This window comes from Globicephala melas, chromosome 1 (assembly GCF_963455315.2).
Source record: "Globicephala melas chromosome 1, mGloMel1.2, whole genome shotgun sequence".
Taxonomy (NCBI): domain Eukaryota; kingdom Metazoa; phylum Chordata; class Mammalia; order Artiodactyla; family Delphinidae; genus Globicephala; species Globicephala melas.
The window spans coordinates 183,512,605-183,530,719 of record NC_083314.1 but is presented as its reverse complement, the minus strand read 5'-3'; the positions used below and the strand labels follow the sequence as shown (position 1 = coordinate 183,530,719).

The window sequence follows — 18,115 nt, the reverse complement described above, 5'->3', positions numbered from 1 at the left end:
CTGCGCGTTCCGCTCGGCTCGGCCCCTCCGCCCCTCCCTCCCTCCGTCCCTCTCTCTCTCCCTCCCTCCCTCTCTCCTCCCTTCGCGCCGCCGCCGCCGCCGCGCTCCGATCCCGCCGCTCGGCTGGCTGCGCCCGGGCGGCCGGGGGCGGGGGGCGGAGCAGGGCGCCGGCCTCCGAGGGCGTCTCCACACCGCCTCTCGGACCGCCCAGCCCCTCCCCTCGGAGACGCGGCCCGCCGCGTGTGTCTGTGTGTCTGCCGCGCGTTTGTCTCGTACCCGCGGGGGCGCGCCCTCCGCATCCGCGCCTCCCGGCCGAAGACCCCTAGGGAGGGCGGCGCCTCTCGCGACTCCTGGATCAAGCTTGGGCCTCTCGCTGCCGACTCGGGTCTGTCCATACTCCCGACGCTGGCTGCGAGCCTCCTGGGGAAGACCTAGGCCAGGGGGGCCTGGGGCAGGAATGGACAGTGGGGACTTAGGGCCGGCGGTGGGGGAATCAGTGAGGCCTTCCTGAAGGAAGTCACATCTAAGGTGAACTATAGGGGCGGGGCGTAAGGAGGACTTGGGGGCCCTGAGGACTGGTGGCCTCTAGAAATTGGGGAGTCGTTTATGGGGGGGAGCCAGGGCAGGAAGAGGTGAGGTTGGGTCAGCTAAGGATTCAGACTTACCCTCGGGCCTTTGGGGGGGGCGGGGGTTCCACCGCGGGAACCAAGTGAATGGACCACTGGGCTGCCTGCTGGGTGGTTGTCCCTCCCCCCATGGGCTCCGAAGTGTTCTCTGTGAAGCTGAGACCACGACCAGGCAGCTGGGAGAGGCCAGGACCTGCGACCTGACACCCCTGGCCCTCTCTCTTCCCTCCCTCAGGAGCTTGCCCTCCACTTAGCACTCCTAGCAGGGCACAGGCTGTCGTCACCTCTAGGCTAGGTGGGGAAACCCATTAGTCCCCTTGATGGGGTTCTCTGGAGACCCAAGTCACAAGAGAGAGTGGCCTCTGGCATCCTGGCCTCCCATCCAGTCAGAGGATCCTGCCTGCCTCTTCTAGAAAGCCAGGGACCACACACACCCCGGACGAAAGGCCTCTGGAGTCACACTGTCCTGCCCCACAACCGGGAGCACCCACGAGTGCCCAGCCCTGTGTCTGGAGGAAGGCGGGCATCTGCTCGGGACTGGACTCAACAAAATGCAGCCAGTGCTGCCTGTACCACTCCATAGCCTGGCTTCTGTGCCCACCTACACCATCTCCTCCACACCCCAGAAACAGCTGGGGAGTTAGAAGCAGCTTTTAGGGGGCCCAGAGTGAGTCTTGGGATCAGGTTTGTTTTTTGGTTTTTTTTGACCGTGCTGCACGGCACGTGGGATCTTAGTTCCCCGACCAGGGATCAAACCCGCACCCACTGCATTGGAAGCGTGGAGTCTTAACCACTAGACTGCCAGGGAAGTCCCCAGGATCAGTCTCAGGCAAAAGTCAAAGTGTTCGTGTAGCAAAGGTTCCACAATGAAGCAGAGCTGGTGAATGGCGAGTCCTGGGCCATGCGCTCCCTGTGTGTGGCTTCTGGGTGGTCAGGGCCCCTGATGAGCTCTCCATGGACAGGCCAGCTCCCTGCCCATGTGACCCTGGTTGTAAATAGGGCATCAGCAGTAGGAGGCTGACACAGGGTAGCTGGTAGTCAAGTGTGGCATTTCTAAGGCAAACAGGCAATCGAGCCATCCAGAGCATGGGCCAGGCCGCTGCCCAGCTGGCAGAAGGCAGCCTGCCCCATGCCTGTGGCCCCAAGTGCACCTCCACGAGCGAGCCCAGCTCACCACGGCCGCCTGTACTAGTGCCCCTGCCCCTGGCTTAGCTGGCTCTGGGGGCAGGTGGGAGATTAGCTTCCGATGGCCACCGTGGGGAGCCCCAGGGCCCAGGCACTTTGGGGCCGGCTCGCCTCCGCACCACTCCCTGCCCAGGGCACCGCCTATAGCCTTCAGGAAGTTGGCACAGGGTGTGGGTGGAGCTGGGGAGGCTGAGGCAGCCTCCAGGGGGCCGGGGGGCAGGGTGGGGCTGCCGTGGCCTCCTGTGGTCTGTTCCCCCCCACTGCTCCCAGGCAGGAAATAACCCCGTCAGCCAGGACTGGGGCCCGAGACGGATTCCGGAGGTCCTGGCAGGCGTTTCTGCACATCTGGAGCCACGTTCTCTCTGTCGGGGCCCGAGGGAGCCCTGCGTGAGGCCGTAGTTGTTGGTGGCCAGTTTCATCCCCAGGCTTCGGGGACCAGCCTGGGTCAGGAGCGTTCCCCTAGGCGATGGTGACTGCCAGTGCTTGGTGCAGGGGCCCTTCGCAGCTGGGGCTGGGGCTGGGGGGCTGGGGGGCTGGAGTGGCCTTGGCCGCGTATCTGCCCTGAGGCTGCTGGACCAGGTGCACACACACAGCCTCATACTTCACATGTGCACACACACGTGTGCAGAGACAGGGATGCCGACACACGTGCACACGCGCGCGCGCACACACACACACACACACACACACTGCCCCTCGGACCCCCACCCCACGAGCCTTCCCAGTAATGCCCCTGCCCGAGTGGCTGGGGGTTCCCACATCGGGCACAGGGGCCCTGGCACCAGCTGGGGAGGCTCCCTCCAGCAGGATCCCTGCCTCTTGCTCCGAGGTGTCTCAGCTGCCTCCAGGGAGCAGAGGCCAGGCCCAGGGCAGGCCTGCCCCATGCTGAGCTGTGGTCTGGTCTGGCTGAGCCCGGCTCTTTCTGCCCAGCTCCTTGCCTGAGTCCTCACAAAAGCACCCCAGCCCCCATGGACAGGAAGGCCAGTGGGACACTGGTTGGGGCCTCAGAGCCAGGACACGGAACCAGGGCGCAGGAGGGGGTTGAAGGGTGGGAAGGGAGGAAGGGGTGCTCTCTCTCTGTCCAGCAAGCTGTCGGGCAAACACAAGTGGGCGCCGCTGTGCCCAAGGTTCTGGGGTACGTGCAGGTACAGGCACCGGGGGGGTGGCCCTGAGGAAGGGGGGGACCCGTGGGAGCCCACAGCCCCCAACACCCCGGGGAGAGCAGCCGCCCAGGACAAGCAACCACCCAGACCAAGGTCCAGCCAAACAGCAGCTTTATTAGCGATGCTGGGCTTTCCATACCGTACAGCGCGCGCCCCAGCATCCCCCAGGGCTTCCAGGGAACGCCCTGGGGCGTCGGGACAATACTGTGGAGCACTTACACGGGGATGATATAAATAAAGCTTTGGTGTATAGGTTTCCAGGAGAGGTGAACACAGGTTAACACTGCGAGACGAATACTTCACACAACACCAGCTGTCAACGTGAACTGGGGTTTTGGCCAAGGGGTAACTTCTAAATGATGAGACGCTGGGGGCTGCTCCAGGCCCCAGCGGTAGGAGGGGGCGTCTAGGGCTGAGGCTCCGCTTGACCCTGTCGTTTTGCCTTCATCTGCAGGTACCGCCCTTTGCCTTCCTCAAAGCGCTTCTTCTCGTCCTCAGTCTCGGGCTGTGGACCACACACAGAGAAGCAGGCAGGTTAGAGAACCTGTGACTGCAGCGGAGCCTGGGCCCTGCCCCGCCCCGGCCCTCCCCGAGGGCACAGAGAAGCCCGCCCAGGCCCCATCTTCCTGACAGCCCACAGCGAGCATCCCTCCCCGTGTCACCTTCCACAGCAGGCCGAACCCTGAGCCCAGCGCCATTTTGGTAATGAACTTCAGCTGAAAATGCAGTTGATGATGAAGCGCGGGAGGGGAGGCCTAAAGCAGAGCCGAGCCAGGGCAAGGAAGAGGGGGATCCCCCACGTTTGCGCCACTCCCAGGGAGCGCCAGCTGCTGTCCGCCTCTGCCCCGAAGGGAAGTGGGGACAAGCACCGTGCTGGCTGGGTGACCTTGAGAAGGCCACCTTACCAGGAGCGAGCGACCACACTGTGGGCAGCGAGTCCTGGCCAGCACAGACGCCTAGGAAGTGGCACCTGGTGTCCTCTTCACCTCTTCTCTGCTGCTTCCTTCCTCTGAGCAACCTAAGAAGCCAGGTCCCCGAGTGACCAGGGGACTTGGCCAAGGGCTGGGTCTTGCCCAGGGCAGTCCCGCCTTGTGCCTGCCGACCCAGCAGGATGGCGAACGGTGCCCCCTCTCACTCTTGAGAGTGGCCTGGCCTGGCCGCTAAGTGGTGTGGCCCTGGCCAGAGAGGTCCACTGCGGCAGCATCAGGGGGTCACTTCCCAAGGCCCCATCTCCCGCCCCCCAGGGCCAGCGATTCGGGCTTAAAGAGCTGTGCGAATTCCTCTGGGACGACACTGCCTTGCGACACTTTGAAGGCGTCTGAAAGCCAAAGAAATGGGGCAGTTGCCCTTCATCCACAATGACACCAAGCCCTAGCAGCTATTTTTGGCCCAAGGGTTTTACAGACAAATGGTATATTGGCAAAAGAGAGGACGATCAGCCTGAGGATGGAATGTCAGGTCATACCGAATACTTCCTCCCCTTCAGCCTTCTCAGCAATTGTTCTCTAAATGTCACCAGGTGTAAACTGTCAAACCTTGCGGCTCAGAGCCAGTAGAAAGTTCGGGTATCTGAAGCACTAGGATCGTGGTCCTTATAGTGGTTCCGGTTCCTGTCTGAAGAGTCTCGGGGCAAACGTGGGAAATGGTGGCTTTTCCAAGACACTTTATTGGAGGCCTGCTCTGGTTTCACCTCTGGCTGACTTTTTAAAAATAAAATTTGAGGCTACTCAATTTGACTTGAAACAGCACAGGGAGATAAACTGTTCTATCTCAGTTTCAGCAGGCAGTTCTAAGCGGGCAAGACCCCCGAGTCCTCCAGCCCCTGCTGCCCAAGGCACCCCACGAACACAAGCCCACATCCTGCTGGGCCCAGCCCAAGGTTTCTGCACACATCCAGGCAGAATGTGCTAGCTCGGGGCCTCTCAAATGTTCACGTACGCACGAATCACTTGAGGATCTTGTAAATGTGGATTCTGACCTGGTGGGTCTGGGGGTCAGAGGCTGAGACCTGTTTCTTTTTTTTTTTTTCTTTTTCATAAATTTATTTATTTTTGGCTGCATTGGGTCTTCGTTGCGCGCAGGCTTTCTCTAGTTGCGGCGAGCGGGGGCTTCTCTTTGTTGCGGTGCGCAGGCTTCTCATCGCGGTGGCTTCTCGTTGCGGAGCATGGGCTCTAGGCACGCGGGCTTCAGCAGTTGTGGCACATGGGCTCAGTAGTTGTGGCTTGCAGGCTCTAGAGCGCAGGCTCCGTAGTTGTGGCGCACGGGCTTAGTTGCTCTGCGGCATGTGGGATCTTCCCGGACCAGGGCTCGATCCTGTGTCCCCTGCACTGGCAGGCGGATTCTTAATCACTGCGCCACCAGGGAAGTCCTGAGACCCGTTTCTAACACGGGTCCAGGTGATGCGATGCTGTGGCCCGCAGAGCACTTTGGGTAGCAGGACCCTGGCTCCTCCCCATCTCCATCCCTGTTCCAAACGGGGGACAGCCAAAGCGGCCAAGAATGCAAGGGCAAGGCCACAGGCTAGAACAGTGGGGGCTTTTTCCTCCCCCTCCCCTATATGGAATTTGCTTGGCATGGCTGAGGAGACCCGTGGCTCCCATCCACCTGCAGCCCGAAGGCACAGCCCTTCCTTAGTGGGAGGAGGGGTGTAGCCGGGCTTCCTGCCTGCCTCGCAGACGACCCCATCAGTGCCTATGGGGTCCCAGAGCTGGGAACCGGGGAGTCGGGGCCTGGTGGGGCTGGCTGAGAGGAGAGCTGGAGGAGGGCAGTGGGGGGTCTGGACCACGTTCCAAGGTTCCTGCCAGCTCTAGAAACCCGCCCCTCTCTGCTGGGGCTCTGGAGCAGGCCCTCCTTCTAGCTGGTGGAGTTGCCATCTCGGGGGCAGGGGAAAGAAGGCAAGGGCTTATTAGAAAGAAAACGATTTCTCAGAAGCAAGAGAGTGTGAGCTTGGCCTGGGTAAGGCAGCAGGACCAAGAGGGGGCGGCTACCAGGCCCTCTGCAGAGCCCCCTGGAGCCACGGCCTGCCTCGCGAGACGGGCTTCCTGTTTCTCCAGCCCATCAGTGGTCTTGGAAACCAGCAGATGGGGGATTCGGGTGAGAACTGGGTCCCTAAGTGCCAAGGTCATCAGCCAAGTGCTCCTGGGGCTCCAGGGAGCAGGGAGGGGACCCAGGGAGGGTGGCAAACGGCCCCGTGGAGCTGCTGGCGTGAGCTCAGGAGCTGGCGTCCCATCTGTCAGGCAAGGATGGCCCACGTGAGGCCAGGGCCTGGGTGGGGGGTGCTGGCACTGGGACTGAGGAAGGGCTGCTGGGCCCGGGAGACGCCCGGGGAGCAGCCCACCCTCTGTGGGCACCTAGCCATTGACCCCTTGGGGCCGCCCACACTGCGCACTTGGGTTCTTTCCCTCAAGGACGCACACCACCGTTCAGTTTGCGTTGACACCACTGCCTGCAAACTTGCAGCAGGAGTGCGGGCTCTGTGGCCTCCTGCATCCCGGGTCTCTGTCTCCCAGCTCCAAAAGGGAGATGAAGCCTTCTTGATGATTTGTGGCCAAACGGGTCTGGAAACCTGAACGCTGATCAGCCTCTCCCAGCTAATGACGCACACAGGTCAAAATCTTGAAATCAAATAAACCTGTTTAATGGTGTTTAATCAGGGCTGTCCCGCAATGACTTAGCCAGGGACCCCTTTTCCTAAGGAACCTTACTCCCATCTTGGGGGTGGCTGAATGGGAAGCACGGCCCACCCTCTCCTGAGGTCAGCTTGTGGCACGCCCTCAGAGCTGGCCGACAGCCCCGGGAGAAAGAAGCCGGGCACAAAGGCCCACCTCACGTGTGACCCCAGTTACACAAACGTCCAGAACAGGCAACTCGACAGAGAACACAGATTAGTGGTGGCCAGGGGTTGGGGGAGGGATAAAGACTGGCGGTGTGCTGTGTCTTTTGGTTTTTTTTTAAAGAAATGCAAGCATTTCTTTCTTGCTTTTTCTTTTTAAATAATTTATTTGTGTATTCATTTTTGGCCACGTTGGGTCTTCATTGCTGCGTGCGGGCTTTCTCTAGTTGTGGCGAGGGGGGGGGCCACTCCTCGTTGCGGTGCGTGGGCTTCTCATTGCAGCAGCTTCTCTTGTTGTGGAGTACAGGCTCTAGGAGTGCGGGCTTCAGTAGTTGCGGCTTGTGGGGTTCAGCAGTTGTGGCTCACAGGCTCTAGAGCGCAGGCTCAGTATTTGTGGCGCACGGGCCTAGTTGCTCCGCGTCATGTGGGATCTTCCCAGACCAGGGCTCGGACCCGTGTCCCCTGCATTGGCAGGCGGATCCTTAACCACTGCGCCACCAGGGAAGTCCCTCCTTTTTTTAAAAAAATGATCAATTAATTAATGGCTGCATTGGGTCTTGCTGCTGTGCGCGGGCTTGCTCTAGCTGTGGTGAGCGGGGGCTACTCTTTGTTGAGGTGCGCAGACTTCTCATTGCCGTGGCTTCTCTTGTTGCGGAGCACAGGCTCTAGGCACGTGGGCCTCAGTAGTTACAGCTCATGGGGCTTAGTTGCTCTGCGGCATGTGGGATCTTCCCGGACCAGGGCTCGAACCCGTGTCCCCTGCATTGGCAGGCGGATTCTTAACCACTGCGCCACCAGGGAAGCCCAGATTGTACATTTTAAGCAGGGGAACTGTACGGCATGTAATTATATCTGAAAAGCACCCCAGAGGTACAAGTGCCATCCTAGTTTACAGAAAGTCAAAGGGAAGGTGCAGCGGGGCGGTGCCCCACCCAAATCCGGGCACATGAGGGAGGGGCACCAGGGCCGGGGTGATGTGCACTGAATTAAACCATGCACTTGTCCTGCCGCGGCGCCCGGGCCTGGATGCGTGCACTCCCCGCGAGCACACAGACCACGCCCTGCGGGACCCTGCCCTGGGGAGCTGACCCGCTAGCTGACCACACACGGGAAAAGAGGCAGCCGACGCAGCACTAGGAACGCGACAATGGCAGGGACCAAAGACAAAGGAGAGCAGAGCGAGGTGGTCTCGAGGGCCAGGTCCTGGGGAGGGTTCCTGGGAAGGCGTGCGGGCACCACCTAGCCCACGAGAGTCTGTGTAACAACCCAGGAGGGGTCCAGAGCTGTCACGCTCCCCTCCCACCAATGAGGACGCGGGGCAGAGGCTGAGGCTGAGCTAGCGACAGCCGCTAAGTGGCAGAGCCTCGGTTGGAGCTGCTGCTGCCCTCCAGACCAGCCTGTGCTGACGGGCTCTCGGGGCGGGCCTGTCGGTGGGCAGCAGGGCACGCAGTGGCCCTCCCGTGTCACCCTGGCGACCCTCCAGAATGAGCCTGGAGCCCCCTGGGCCTGCAGCGGCCCAGCCCCCCTGGCTCTTCTCCATCTGGGAGGGGACAAGCCGGGGCAGGGGTGCGTTCCTGTCCCAGCCTTGGAGCCAGGCGCCTCCCCGAGGAGCTGCCTGGGCGCTAGAGGCGAAGAGCAGACGGGCGCTGCGCCTTCCCCTTCTGCCAGGTCCTGTGAGTGCCAGCGGGCCACATGCAGCTGCCCGAGCGTCCTCCGGATCTCCACACACACGAACAAAAATGCCGGCCCTTCCATCACATTTGGGGCCACGACCCCCATGCTCTCCGCACACTCACGAGGAATGCCCTCTCTAGGTCATAAGCTCTGGGAGTGAGGGGTGAATGTCTGGGGGTAGCAGAGCATCTAGAAGCCAGGGGAGGACCACGTTGGGTCCTCATCAGGGCCGGTTCTGGGGCAGCGGGCAGGGTGTCCACTTCCGGGTCGTGCCCACACAGGGTGGGCGCCTCGTCTGCTTCCCCTTGTCCCACCAGGCCCCGATGTGCAGCTGTGACGAGCCCAGCCCTCTACGGGGTCCCCCTAGATGACTGCAGCTACTCGCCCCCTCAGCAGCCAACGGGCCACCACGTGTCCAGAACGGGTGCACCAAAGGCTATGAATTCTCCTCTCAAAGCATGACCTGAGGAGGGGCCGAGGCCAAGGTGCAGGTACAAGACAGGGTACATTCTAGTCTCTGCTCAGTGGAGGGAGGGGCCCGCGCCCAGCCCTGGGCCTCAGAGCTGCTGCCCTGAGTCTCTGACGTTCAGTATTCTGCAGCTAACTCATCAGCCAGGAGCTGCCCTCGGACAGACCTCACGCCGCCTGATGATGGATGTACAGGCAGCTGGCCAGCTGGAGAGCGTGGCCAAGCCATTTGCCAGGCCCGGGGGGGAAGGAGCCAGACGAGGGCTCATCCCTCTTCTCGCCTCTGGGGACGGCGGCCTGGGCTGCACGTTCCAGGCTCTGAGGATTCGGTGCTGCTACCCCAAATGCTGACGGCCCTCCTCACTGGCCTGCCCTGGAAGGTGCCCAGCGAGGGCACACGTTTAAGAAGACAGGCCCTGACCGCCACCCTAGGGGGAAACAGCCAGAGGTGAGCAGAGCAGCCTCTCTGCTCTCTGTGGAGGTGGGCGCCCTGCCCTGCTGGCTGGTGGACACTCAGCCTCCCCAGGGCCACGAGCTCTGATAAACAGCTCTCCTGGCCAAGTGACTAAGAGGGTCCACCACTTCCCTGCTGGGCACGGAGCTGATAGAACGAGACAGATGGCTCCCGGCACGCGGCCCCGCCCACGGCCCCGCCCACGGCCCAGCGCCGCCTCCTCACCTCCTCGCAGCCCGTCTCCCTCCATCCGGCAAAGTAAATAAATACATAAGTTGTTGGCTGTTGCTGTTTTTAATGGGGGCTGGAGGTGACGGGGAGAAGGGGAGGACAAAGCTCCTCCATGGGAAATCACATTTTCCCTCAAGTGCCTGAAGCTGTTGGCAGGGAGGAGGGCTCACGACCCCCCCCCCCAAGTGGCCCCCTGTGGGTATGAAAAAGGAGAGGTGACAGCAAAGGGGCCCACAGGCCGCTCAAGGCGTGGTGACCCCTGTTTACCTGCCTGGTGGAAGGGACAGTGGAGGGGTGGTGAGGATGTGGTCCCCCTGTGGGGGTCACAGGGACCTGCTGTGTGGCCTCAAGAGACGCTGCCCGCCTCCCCAGGGCCAGGTCCTCCCACCTGTAAAATGGGGTTCTCAAGGAGGTGACGTGGCAAAGGGTTTCCTGCAGTGCCAGTGCGGGCTGCTCTCCGCGCATGGCAGTCACACCGCGTGTGTGCGCGCGGCACGCTCGTGAACTACTGTCATCACGAATGGCCTTAGAGACCAACTGCGCTCCTGTCTGCCGACCCATAGCCACTGCGCTGGGAGGAGGGCGAATGGCCCTGGGGGTCACCTTAAGGCAGCTGGGCCTTTGGAACGTCACACAGCCCCAGGGACGTGGGGGTGAGGGGAGGGTCCCAGGGCCGGCCCCTCTGTGCTCCGGGCACCCCGCTGGCTCCCACCCGCCCGCTGGCTCCGGGCCCCCGGGCCTCCGATGTGCATCTTCTCCCCCTCTCCCCCTCTCCGCCCACCGCGCTTCCTGCCAACGCTGTCTTCCGGGCTCCCGTCAGTGCAAACCAAATGTTTTCCATTTTGCATTTTCTGTGCTTCCAGAACACACATTTGGAACTTGGCAGGGAGGGTGAGTGACTAAGTTCCACCCTCAGTAAAATCAAGAGCTTGTCCTTTTTGTAATTAACGAACGTCTGGTGCGAAGAGGGTTCCCAGTGGTGATATAACAACTTCCTGTGAGCCTGAGGGACGGCAGACCTTCTTAATTAGGAAGCCATGCGGCACAGCCTCTCCGGTCTTCATAACAGGAGACGAGAGGGATTGTGGGACAATCATGAAGGCAATTAAGACATCCTCCAACTACTGGGGCCCTTCGGTGTGGCATGGCGAGGGGCTCTATGCATGGTGGTGTCCAGGAGTCCCCAGCCCCGCAGGCAGCTGTGTCCCCCAAGTGCAGCTCCACCTGCAGACCCCGACCCCAGGGGTGCTGGGCTGGGCACCCGGGAAGCCGCCGTCCGGGGGTTTAGCTCCCAGCGGCCGCAGGCTGGGTCTCACCGCCACCGCCGCCAGCACACGCAGCCCCAAGCCTCCAATGATGGGACCGCCATGGGGAGTTGTAGACACCCTTGCCAGGGGCTCCCCTCACCCCACAGCACCAGCTCAGCCCCTGAAATCACTGCCCTCGTGTGCGGTCACGAAACTCCCCTGCGGAAGGGCCAAAAGGAGGCTACGGAAGAGGCAGGGAGCTTGGGCGCTGCCTGGGAGAGGGCAGCGACGGGTACCAGTCCCCGCTGGGAGAGGGGACACAGGCCCTGCTCACAGCACTGGCCCCTGTGCCAGCTCTGTGGACACGGCTGTCCCCACCAGACGACAGCTATAAGGTCCTCACCGCCTTTTTCTGAGCCCTTCCCACAGGCCGGGCCCTGGCCAGGGGCAGTGTCCTCACTGCAAGCCTCTGGCCCTGCGTGTGCTCACTCATGTCGGCGTCTTCCCTGCCGTCTGTCTGAGGCCAGCACAGGGCCTGAGACACGGCGGGGCCCAGAAGGCGTTTGCTGAGTGAACGAGCAAACCAACGGAGACTGCGGCGAGAAGGCCACATCAGTGTGACGTGCGTTAGAGAGTCTGCTCGATGGACACATTCAGGCAACCTCCGTCCCCAAGCAGCTCCAGAAGGCTCAGAGCACCCAGGGGCTCGGCAGGGGCCTGCGCTGGTGACAGAGGCACAAGGTGGGGCGTCCGGCACACCTAGGGGTGGACAACCCCCTCTCACCCCCGATGAAGCGTCTTCTCTCCTGCTGGCAGGGCCGGCATGCCGTTCTCTGATTCTGTGTGTGCACGTGAGCGGGGAGATCCTTCTGCGTGCTTCCTCCCACTGCGGGGTTCCGGGGTCTGTTTCTTCCCTGCATCTTTGAGCATGGGGTTCAGAAGTGTCCCTGTCCCTGGCAGGCCTTTGCCAGGGGACTCCACGCCACCTCACAGAGAAAGCACGAGGCTGCCAAGAAGCCACGGTTCTCACGTGGTGGGGCGGCCCTGTGGTCCACCCCAGGATACACCAGGCATGAGCTCACCCTCCTGAAAGACCCTCTCAGGTCCTGCGGCCGTGGCCCTTGCCTGGGCCCAATGACCTTCACAGTCCTCTCCCCAGCTTCGAAGTCACCTTCCGGGGGGCCACAGTGAATCAAGGCTGTCCCGACTCTAGCTGGGATTCTCCTCTTTCCGCTGCACCCTCTGCCCACAGGCCTCTCTTCCTGCAGCCGTGTTTCCGGCACCATCTGGGGTCAGGCCTAACAGTGCCCCTGAGAGCCGGCCTCGGGCCTTCACCTTCTATAGAAATCACAACAGCTGGGGTCACCTGGATTTGGAGACACAGCACTGAAGCAACAAGAAGCTGATGTTCCAGAGGTAGAACCTACCAAGGTTTTAACGAGAAAAAGCGTGTCATCGGTGCACTGGGCCCTCTTCTGGAGAGGTGACTGTTGAACTTGAGATGAGCGTTCTCCAGAGCCCTACTGTCCACAAAGAGGCCGGCCCAGAGCCGTCAGGGCCACGGCATCTTCAGGAGACGTGAAGACTGGACGGGTTAAGAAGGCCAGAGGAAGAGTCTGGGCTCATGGCAGAGCAGAGGTGAGAGCCAGGCGGCGGGGGCCGCACCCTCTCATCCACACCCCCTGTGGTACCCACACCCCTGGTTCCAGGGGCAGGTGGGACTCACAGGCCACTACAAGTTCCCAAATGCCACCCATTCAGGGGACAGGAGCAGCTTCAAGATTCTGGCATTTCCCCGTGACAAGGCAGACTCCCTGCTAAGCATCCAAAGCCAAGGGGGAGAGAGAGGACATGGGGTCAAGAAGCTTCACGCATATTCTAGTCCCCGACTCGCTCCCGTGGACGGGCAGCAAGGGCACAGCCTCCCGCACGGACGCGGCTCCCCGGACCCTTCCTGGAACAGATGAGTCAGTCCTGCTGTGCTCCAGTCTGAGCTTCCTAAATCAGGGCGCAAGTAGAAATCATTCCAGCACACCGAATGTCTGGGACAGAGGTGTCTCCCCAAGCCGTAGGGCCACCTGGGGCCCCCAGCCCAGAACAAGCCCCACGTGAGGGCCCTCTTCCCTTCCCTGGGGGTGGGATGTATGTTCCTTTCACCATATCAGGCTGTAGAGAGCAGGCCTGGCCATGGTTGCAGGGAGGTGGTGGCTGCCCCTTCACTCCAGGCTCGGGTCCTAGGATCGAGGAGCTGCCCACTGCCGGAAGCCTTGGCCCCGTGCTTCCTCTTCGGTGCAAAGTAGCGAGGAGCTCTCTGGTTAGATCACGGAGATGGTGCCGAGACCACAGAGGACCTGCCGGCCTGGGGTGGCTCCAGTGGGGAAACGGAGGCTCAGAGACCAGAAGGGGCTGCCGTGGCCAAGGGGCTCAGGGCCTGCTCCAGGTCGACTCCACGTCAGGGCCGGCCACTGGACTCTGGGCGAGTCCCTGCCCATCACTGTCACTGTGGCCTGTCTGTGGGCTCGGACAACCCACCTTGACACCCACCAGGGAAGCGGGTCGGCATCTCGTGAACGCTCAGCTGCCTCCCCTGGGACCATCGCTGCTGTGGGCACCGGGGGCATCCACCCTGCCGGCTCCCTCCCAGTAGACAGAGAATGGCCTCGGCGGGCACCTGGCCCTAGGGAGTGGGCGCTCAGGAAACCTGGTGGCGACTGACCCTCGAGGGTGCCCTGAGGTCCGGGTGTGATGCACAGGGGAAGCACTCACAGCTGAGAAAGTGCAGAAGCACACGTTTTGCCGTGTTCTTGGCGGAGCTCCACCGGCTGCGAGAGGGAAGGCCGGCTGCCTCCCCGATCTCCTCACTGCCACCGCTTTCATCCCGACTTGTCACTTCAGTGGCTGACAACGGAGGCCCCAGGGTCCAGGCCCCTGTCCTCTGCACGCCAGCTGTCCGTGTGGACCGGGAGGCGAGGGTCTACAAGCAGCGGCCAAGACCCCTGCGCCACAGGCCGCTCTGTGGTTTGGGTTTTCTGGGAGCCAACCAAACCGGCTTCGGAAAGACCCTGCTCCGCTGCCTCCACGTGCCGTGGCCATGCCGCCCGGCTCGCTGGGGAAAGCATTCCTATTCCAAATGACCCACAGAAGCAGCTGTGAACGTGCTCTCTCAAAACCCACATCGCCTGCGTGCTTGCGATGGAGCCCAGGCTTCTCCCTTGTCGAGGGCGCGACCTCACCCGCACGCGAGTCTCCTGGGGCCTCGGGGGCTGCAGCGCCCACATGTGAACCAGAGAGAACGGAGGCCGGCCTTGCGCCCAGGACGGGCTTGCTCTGGCTTCAACACAGTCTGTCCATCGGGTTCTCACGCTTCTGGAGACTGAAAAGGCTTCCCACACCCGGGCTGGAAAGTCGCCCATGGGAGGTGCTGGGAGGTGCTGGGGCCAATCTGGGGCCGGGTCCCAGGGAGCCACCTCGGGGCGTTCCCCCACGTCCCTCCGTACCACCTCTCCAGAGCTGGAAGGTGGTGTGGGTCTGTCTGCCACCCCCGAGGTCAGAGGGCACAGCCACAGGGAGGCGTTTAGAAGGAGGCAGGGCCTGGGCCTGGCTGGTTCCACGTCCCGCGCTTGCCTCCTCTAATAAGCAGCCTGGCAGTGCCGGCAGCTGCCGGGCGGGCGCGGTGCAGTAGGCCCTCCCCAGCATAAAATATTCATCAAGAAGAACTCCGACAGCCACACTGCCTTCCGTGTCAGCCGGGCCCTGGGGATGGGAGCTAAAAATAGACAGGAGGATAAGTGCTGACAGCAGGGGTGGGGAGGGCTGAGCCCCGACGCGGGCACACGTGGGCTGAGAGGCAGACAACTGTGGTGTCGGTGGTTCCCAAGTGAGCGCCCCAGAGGCTGGGCTGGAGGCTAGGGAGTCTGCCCCACCTGCTTTGAGCACGGGGTGGGGGGGCTATTTTTATCCACATCGGTGGGCCCCAGGACACCCCAGTGAAGAATCAAAGCCCATCTTTAATTAGCAACAATAGCCTGGATCGACATGCAGTCGGTCAGTGGGAAGATGTGGCCACTGCCAACCACCGGCCCCTCAGACCTGGGAATTCGGTTACCCTCCCTTCCCCTTCATTCAAGCAGGTGACTTTCCCCTAACCCCCTACAGCCCCTCCTGCACCAACCCCCCGACCCCCAGGTCCCTATGTTTCTGGAAAGGGCACAGACAGCCCCCAGGGTTCACAGACCAGCCCGGCACCATGAGAGCGTCCCAGCTCTGGGAAGGTCATGGGCTCCTCCACAAAGGGCTCTCCATGCAGACTGGAGCCCGGGGCCAGAGGCTCGCCTCCCTGAGCCCGGACTGCTGCCCCTCCACCCTGGCTGCGGCACTGGTCTCCCCAGCGGCCTGAGCTCTGGGGTGCGGGCAGGGCAGTGGGGGTAGCCATAGAGAGCTCCAGTCAGGCCCGAGGCAGCTCCTGGGCTCCTGGGCGGGCGCACACTACAGCCGGCTACGGCCGGAATGCAGACCTTGTCCCTGTCCACCTGCATGTACTCTGTGGGAGCCTTTTCAAAATGAAGACGGTCCCGACTCCTTGGCTATCCTTGGTCTCAGGGCCATTTGGGGTGTCCCGCAGGCCCCACTCTCCCTCAGCTGACGGTAGAGGAAAGGGCTCGGACAGCCAGAAGGCTGTCCTGGGCCGGGCCTGCCCTCTAGCAGCTGGGGGGCCTCGGGTGTGTCCCTACCCCTCCTCTCCCGCTACAAGAGGCCAGCTCGGCCCCCAGCCCTCTAAGTTCCTTTTGCTCTCTCTCCCACCAACTCCAGGCCGGTTTCCAGGCAACGGCAAAGAGTCTCTGGGTGATGGGGTGGGCGTGGGGAGTAAGGCTTTATCCAGAGAGGGGAGGGAAGGTCATCAAAGGAGGAAATATCTGAGAAACGGTGGAAGGAGCTGCTGTCGTGACCATCTGAGGGAAGGTGTCCAGGCAGAGGAACAGCAAGTGCAAAGGCCCTGAGGCGGGACTGGGTTTGGGATTTGAGGAACAGAGGTGGCCGGCCTGGCTGGACCCCGTGCCCAGGGCAGCGAGGAGCCGCTGAGCTGCTGAGCAGTTCAGGCGGGAGAGGCAGCCAACGCAATTCTGTTCTGAAAAACTTGCCGGGACGCAGCACAGAGTCAGGGTGAGGGCAGCAGGAATGGGGGAGGGCATACAGCTTGGGGCTGAGCGGGAGAGAGGGGCCAGCCCGGTTCCCAGGCTCACCGGGAGGGAATCCACCAGGAGGAGTGGGAGTTTTGGGGGGAGGCGGCTGGGAGACAACGGTTCAGTTCGGAATGTTACGTTTGAAATGCCTGCTGAGACCCTGTGGAGAGAGGCAGCCCATATGGGAGAGTAAAGCAAGGAGGCCCGGGGCCCGGTCCCAACCGCCCAAGGAGGGCAGGGTGCAGGTTGGGATCTGTCAGAGCCCCGCGTTTCGGGGCCATGGGGTGGCCATCTGCACACTCAGCAGAGGCCCCCTCAAGGAGGCGCCAGGGAGAGGAGTGTTCTTGGATCTGGCCACCCTGCTGGAGCCTGGAGGCTGGGCAGGCGGGGGGGGGGAGGACAGAGGTCAAGGGCTCGCCTGTGTGGGGCGGGACTTCAGCATCCAGGAGGGAGATGTCCCCCAGGGGCCCTGTGGCAATATGGAGAGAGATGGAACAAGGGTCTGGGGGAGAAGGGGGGTGAGCCTGCATCTGGGGGCCAAGAGGAGCAGGCAAGGTTCCCAGAGGAAGGGGTCTGAGACCCAGGGACACATGGTTGCGAAGGTCAAGGCAGGAGGAGGTCAGGCCGTGGACAGAGGTCGGGGGGACGCGCGTGCGTCAGCCGAGGGGCTGAGGCGGCTGGAAGCCACCCTGCTGAGCCATCAGGATGGAGGGCGGGATGGCACCCCGGTCCTCGTGGCCCAGGGCCCCTCCTGGGGGGGCAGTGGTGGAAGGTGGGGAGGAGGAGGGACGCGAGGCCGGGGGCTACAGCGCTGGGGACTCGGGAGGGAGAGGCCGAGGCTGCCGGACCCTCCACCCCTCCCCAGCAGCCTGGGGTGGTACGTGGGGAGGTGACGGTGCAGAGCCTGCCTGAGGACGGTGCCCACCCTGGCTCCCCTTTCCTTCCTTCCACACGGTGGAGCCCCCCATCCTTTAAGCCCAGGTTCACCAGCCCTGCCCTGTGCAGCCTCCCCCCATGCCCCCCACCCGACTCACTGGAGCCCCAGCGTGGGGACCCAATGCCAGAGAAGAGCGAGTGGGGGGTGGCCCGCAGAGGACGGGGGAGGGACAGGAGAGGGCCCAGCGGGAAGCTGAGGCTCCTCTGGCCACGGCAGGGGCCTTGACGAGGCCAGACGGCTCCCCCACCAAACCTAGGCGCTGCCCCTGTGGGCCTGCGAGGCCCCAGAGAGGAGCGAGGCTGGGGGGTTAGCATCTCCGGCTGGGGGGTTAGCACCTCCGTGGCGGCAGGCCAGGCGAGCGAGCAGGGGCCTCGCGCCCGCCTGGATGAGGAAGTGCTCCGAAGCGCAGTATGTTTATCCTTACGGAGGCTTCCAGTACGTGCTCTTTGCCAGGAGGCACAGGAGCTGCATGGGAGCAGATGCTGCAGGGGCCCTGGGAGGCTGGCGGGGGGCCTGAGTCGCCTGCCAGTCGCTTCCACATAAGCGTCAGGTGCTCGAGACCCTAACCCCCGGCCCCTCCCCAGGCTTCTCGGCTCCGCACCTGCACCCGCATCTCAACCACCGCCCAGGGTTCTGGCTTCCTCCTGGCCCCCTAGTGACAGACTGGCTCAAGACAAACCAGGAGCAGCCTGAACGGAGGCTTTCCTCTGCACCCAGGCTCCCGCGGACCGGCTGTGTGACCTTCCCCAAGTGCCTCAGCCTTGCTGGGCTGAGGGTGGCCGAGAGAAGCAGGCAGAGGACTCAGAACCGGCGGGCACAGGGCCGCCCCCCAGGCGGGGGCACTTACCCCGACCGGCATAGCTAAGGAATGTGTGAGGCTCATATAGCTGTCATCAGCCTCAAGGGGAATCTGGAGGCATCGTTCATTCATTCACTCGTTCATTCCTGCATCCAACACAGTCGCCCAGTGCCTCTGAGCTGGGCCTCCTCGCCACCCTGCCCTCCCCGCGCCCCGCCTTGACGCTGGCCGCCTCAGGCTCCCCGACTCCCAGGCTCCCCGACAGCTAGCACGCGCCAAGGTGTTGGGATTACAGCTCCCACGACCGCCCAGCACGGCC

The 18,115-nt window shown here is 62.7% G+C and overlaps 1 protein-coding gene across 1 annotated transcript in view; it reads right to left on the bottom strand.

Moving 5' to 3' along the window:
- Nucleotides 1-3,068: 3,068 nt before the first annotated feature.
- Nucleotides 3,069-18,115, bottom strand: part of ACOT7 (acyl-CoA thioesterase 7) — a 90,197-nt gene continuing 75,150 nt past the window's right edge. The window contains exon 9 of the mRNA XM_030880168.2: nucleotides 3,069-3,479. Coding sequence (XP_030736028.1) covers nucleotides 3,381-3,479 — 99 coding nt within the window. The 3' untranslated portion in view covers nucleotides 3,069-3,380. The remainder of the gene's footprint in view (nucleotides 3,480-18,115) is intronic.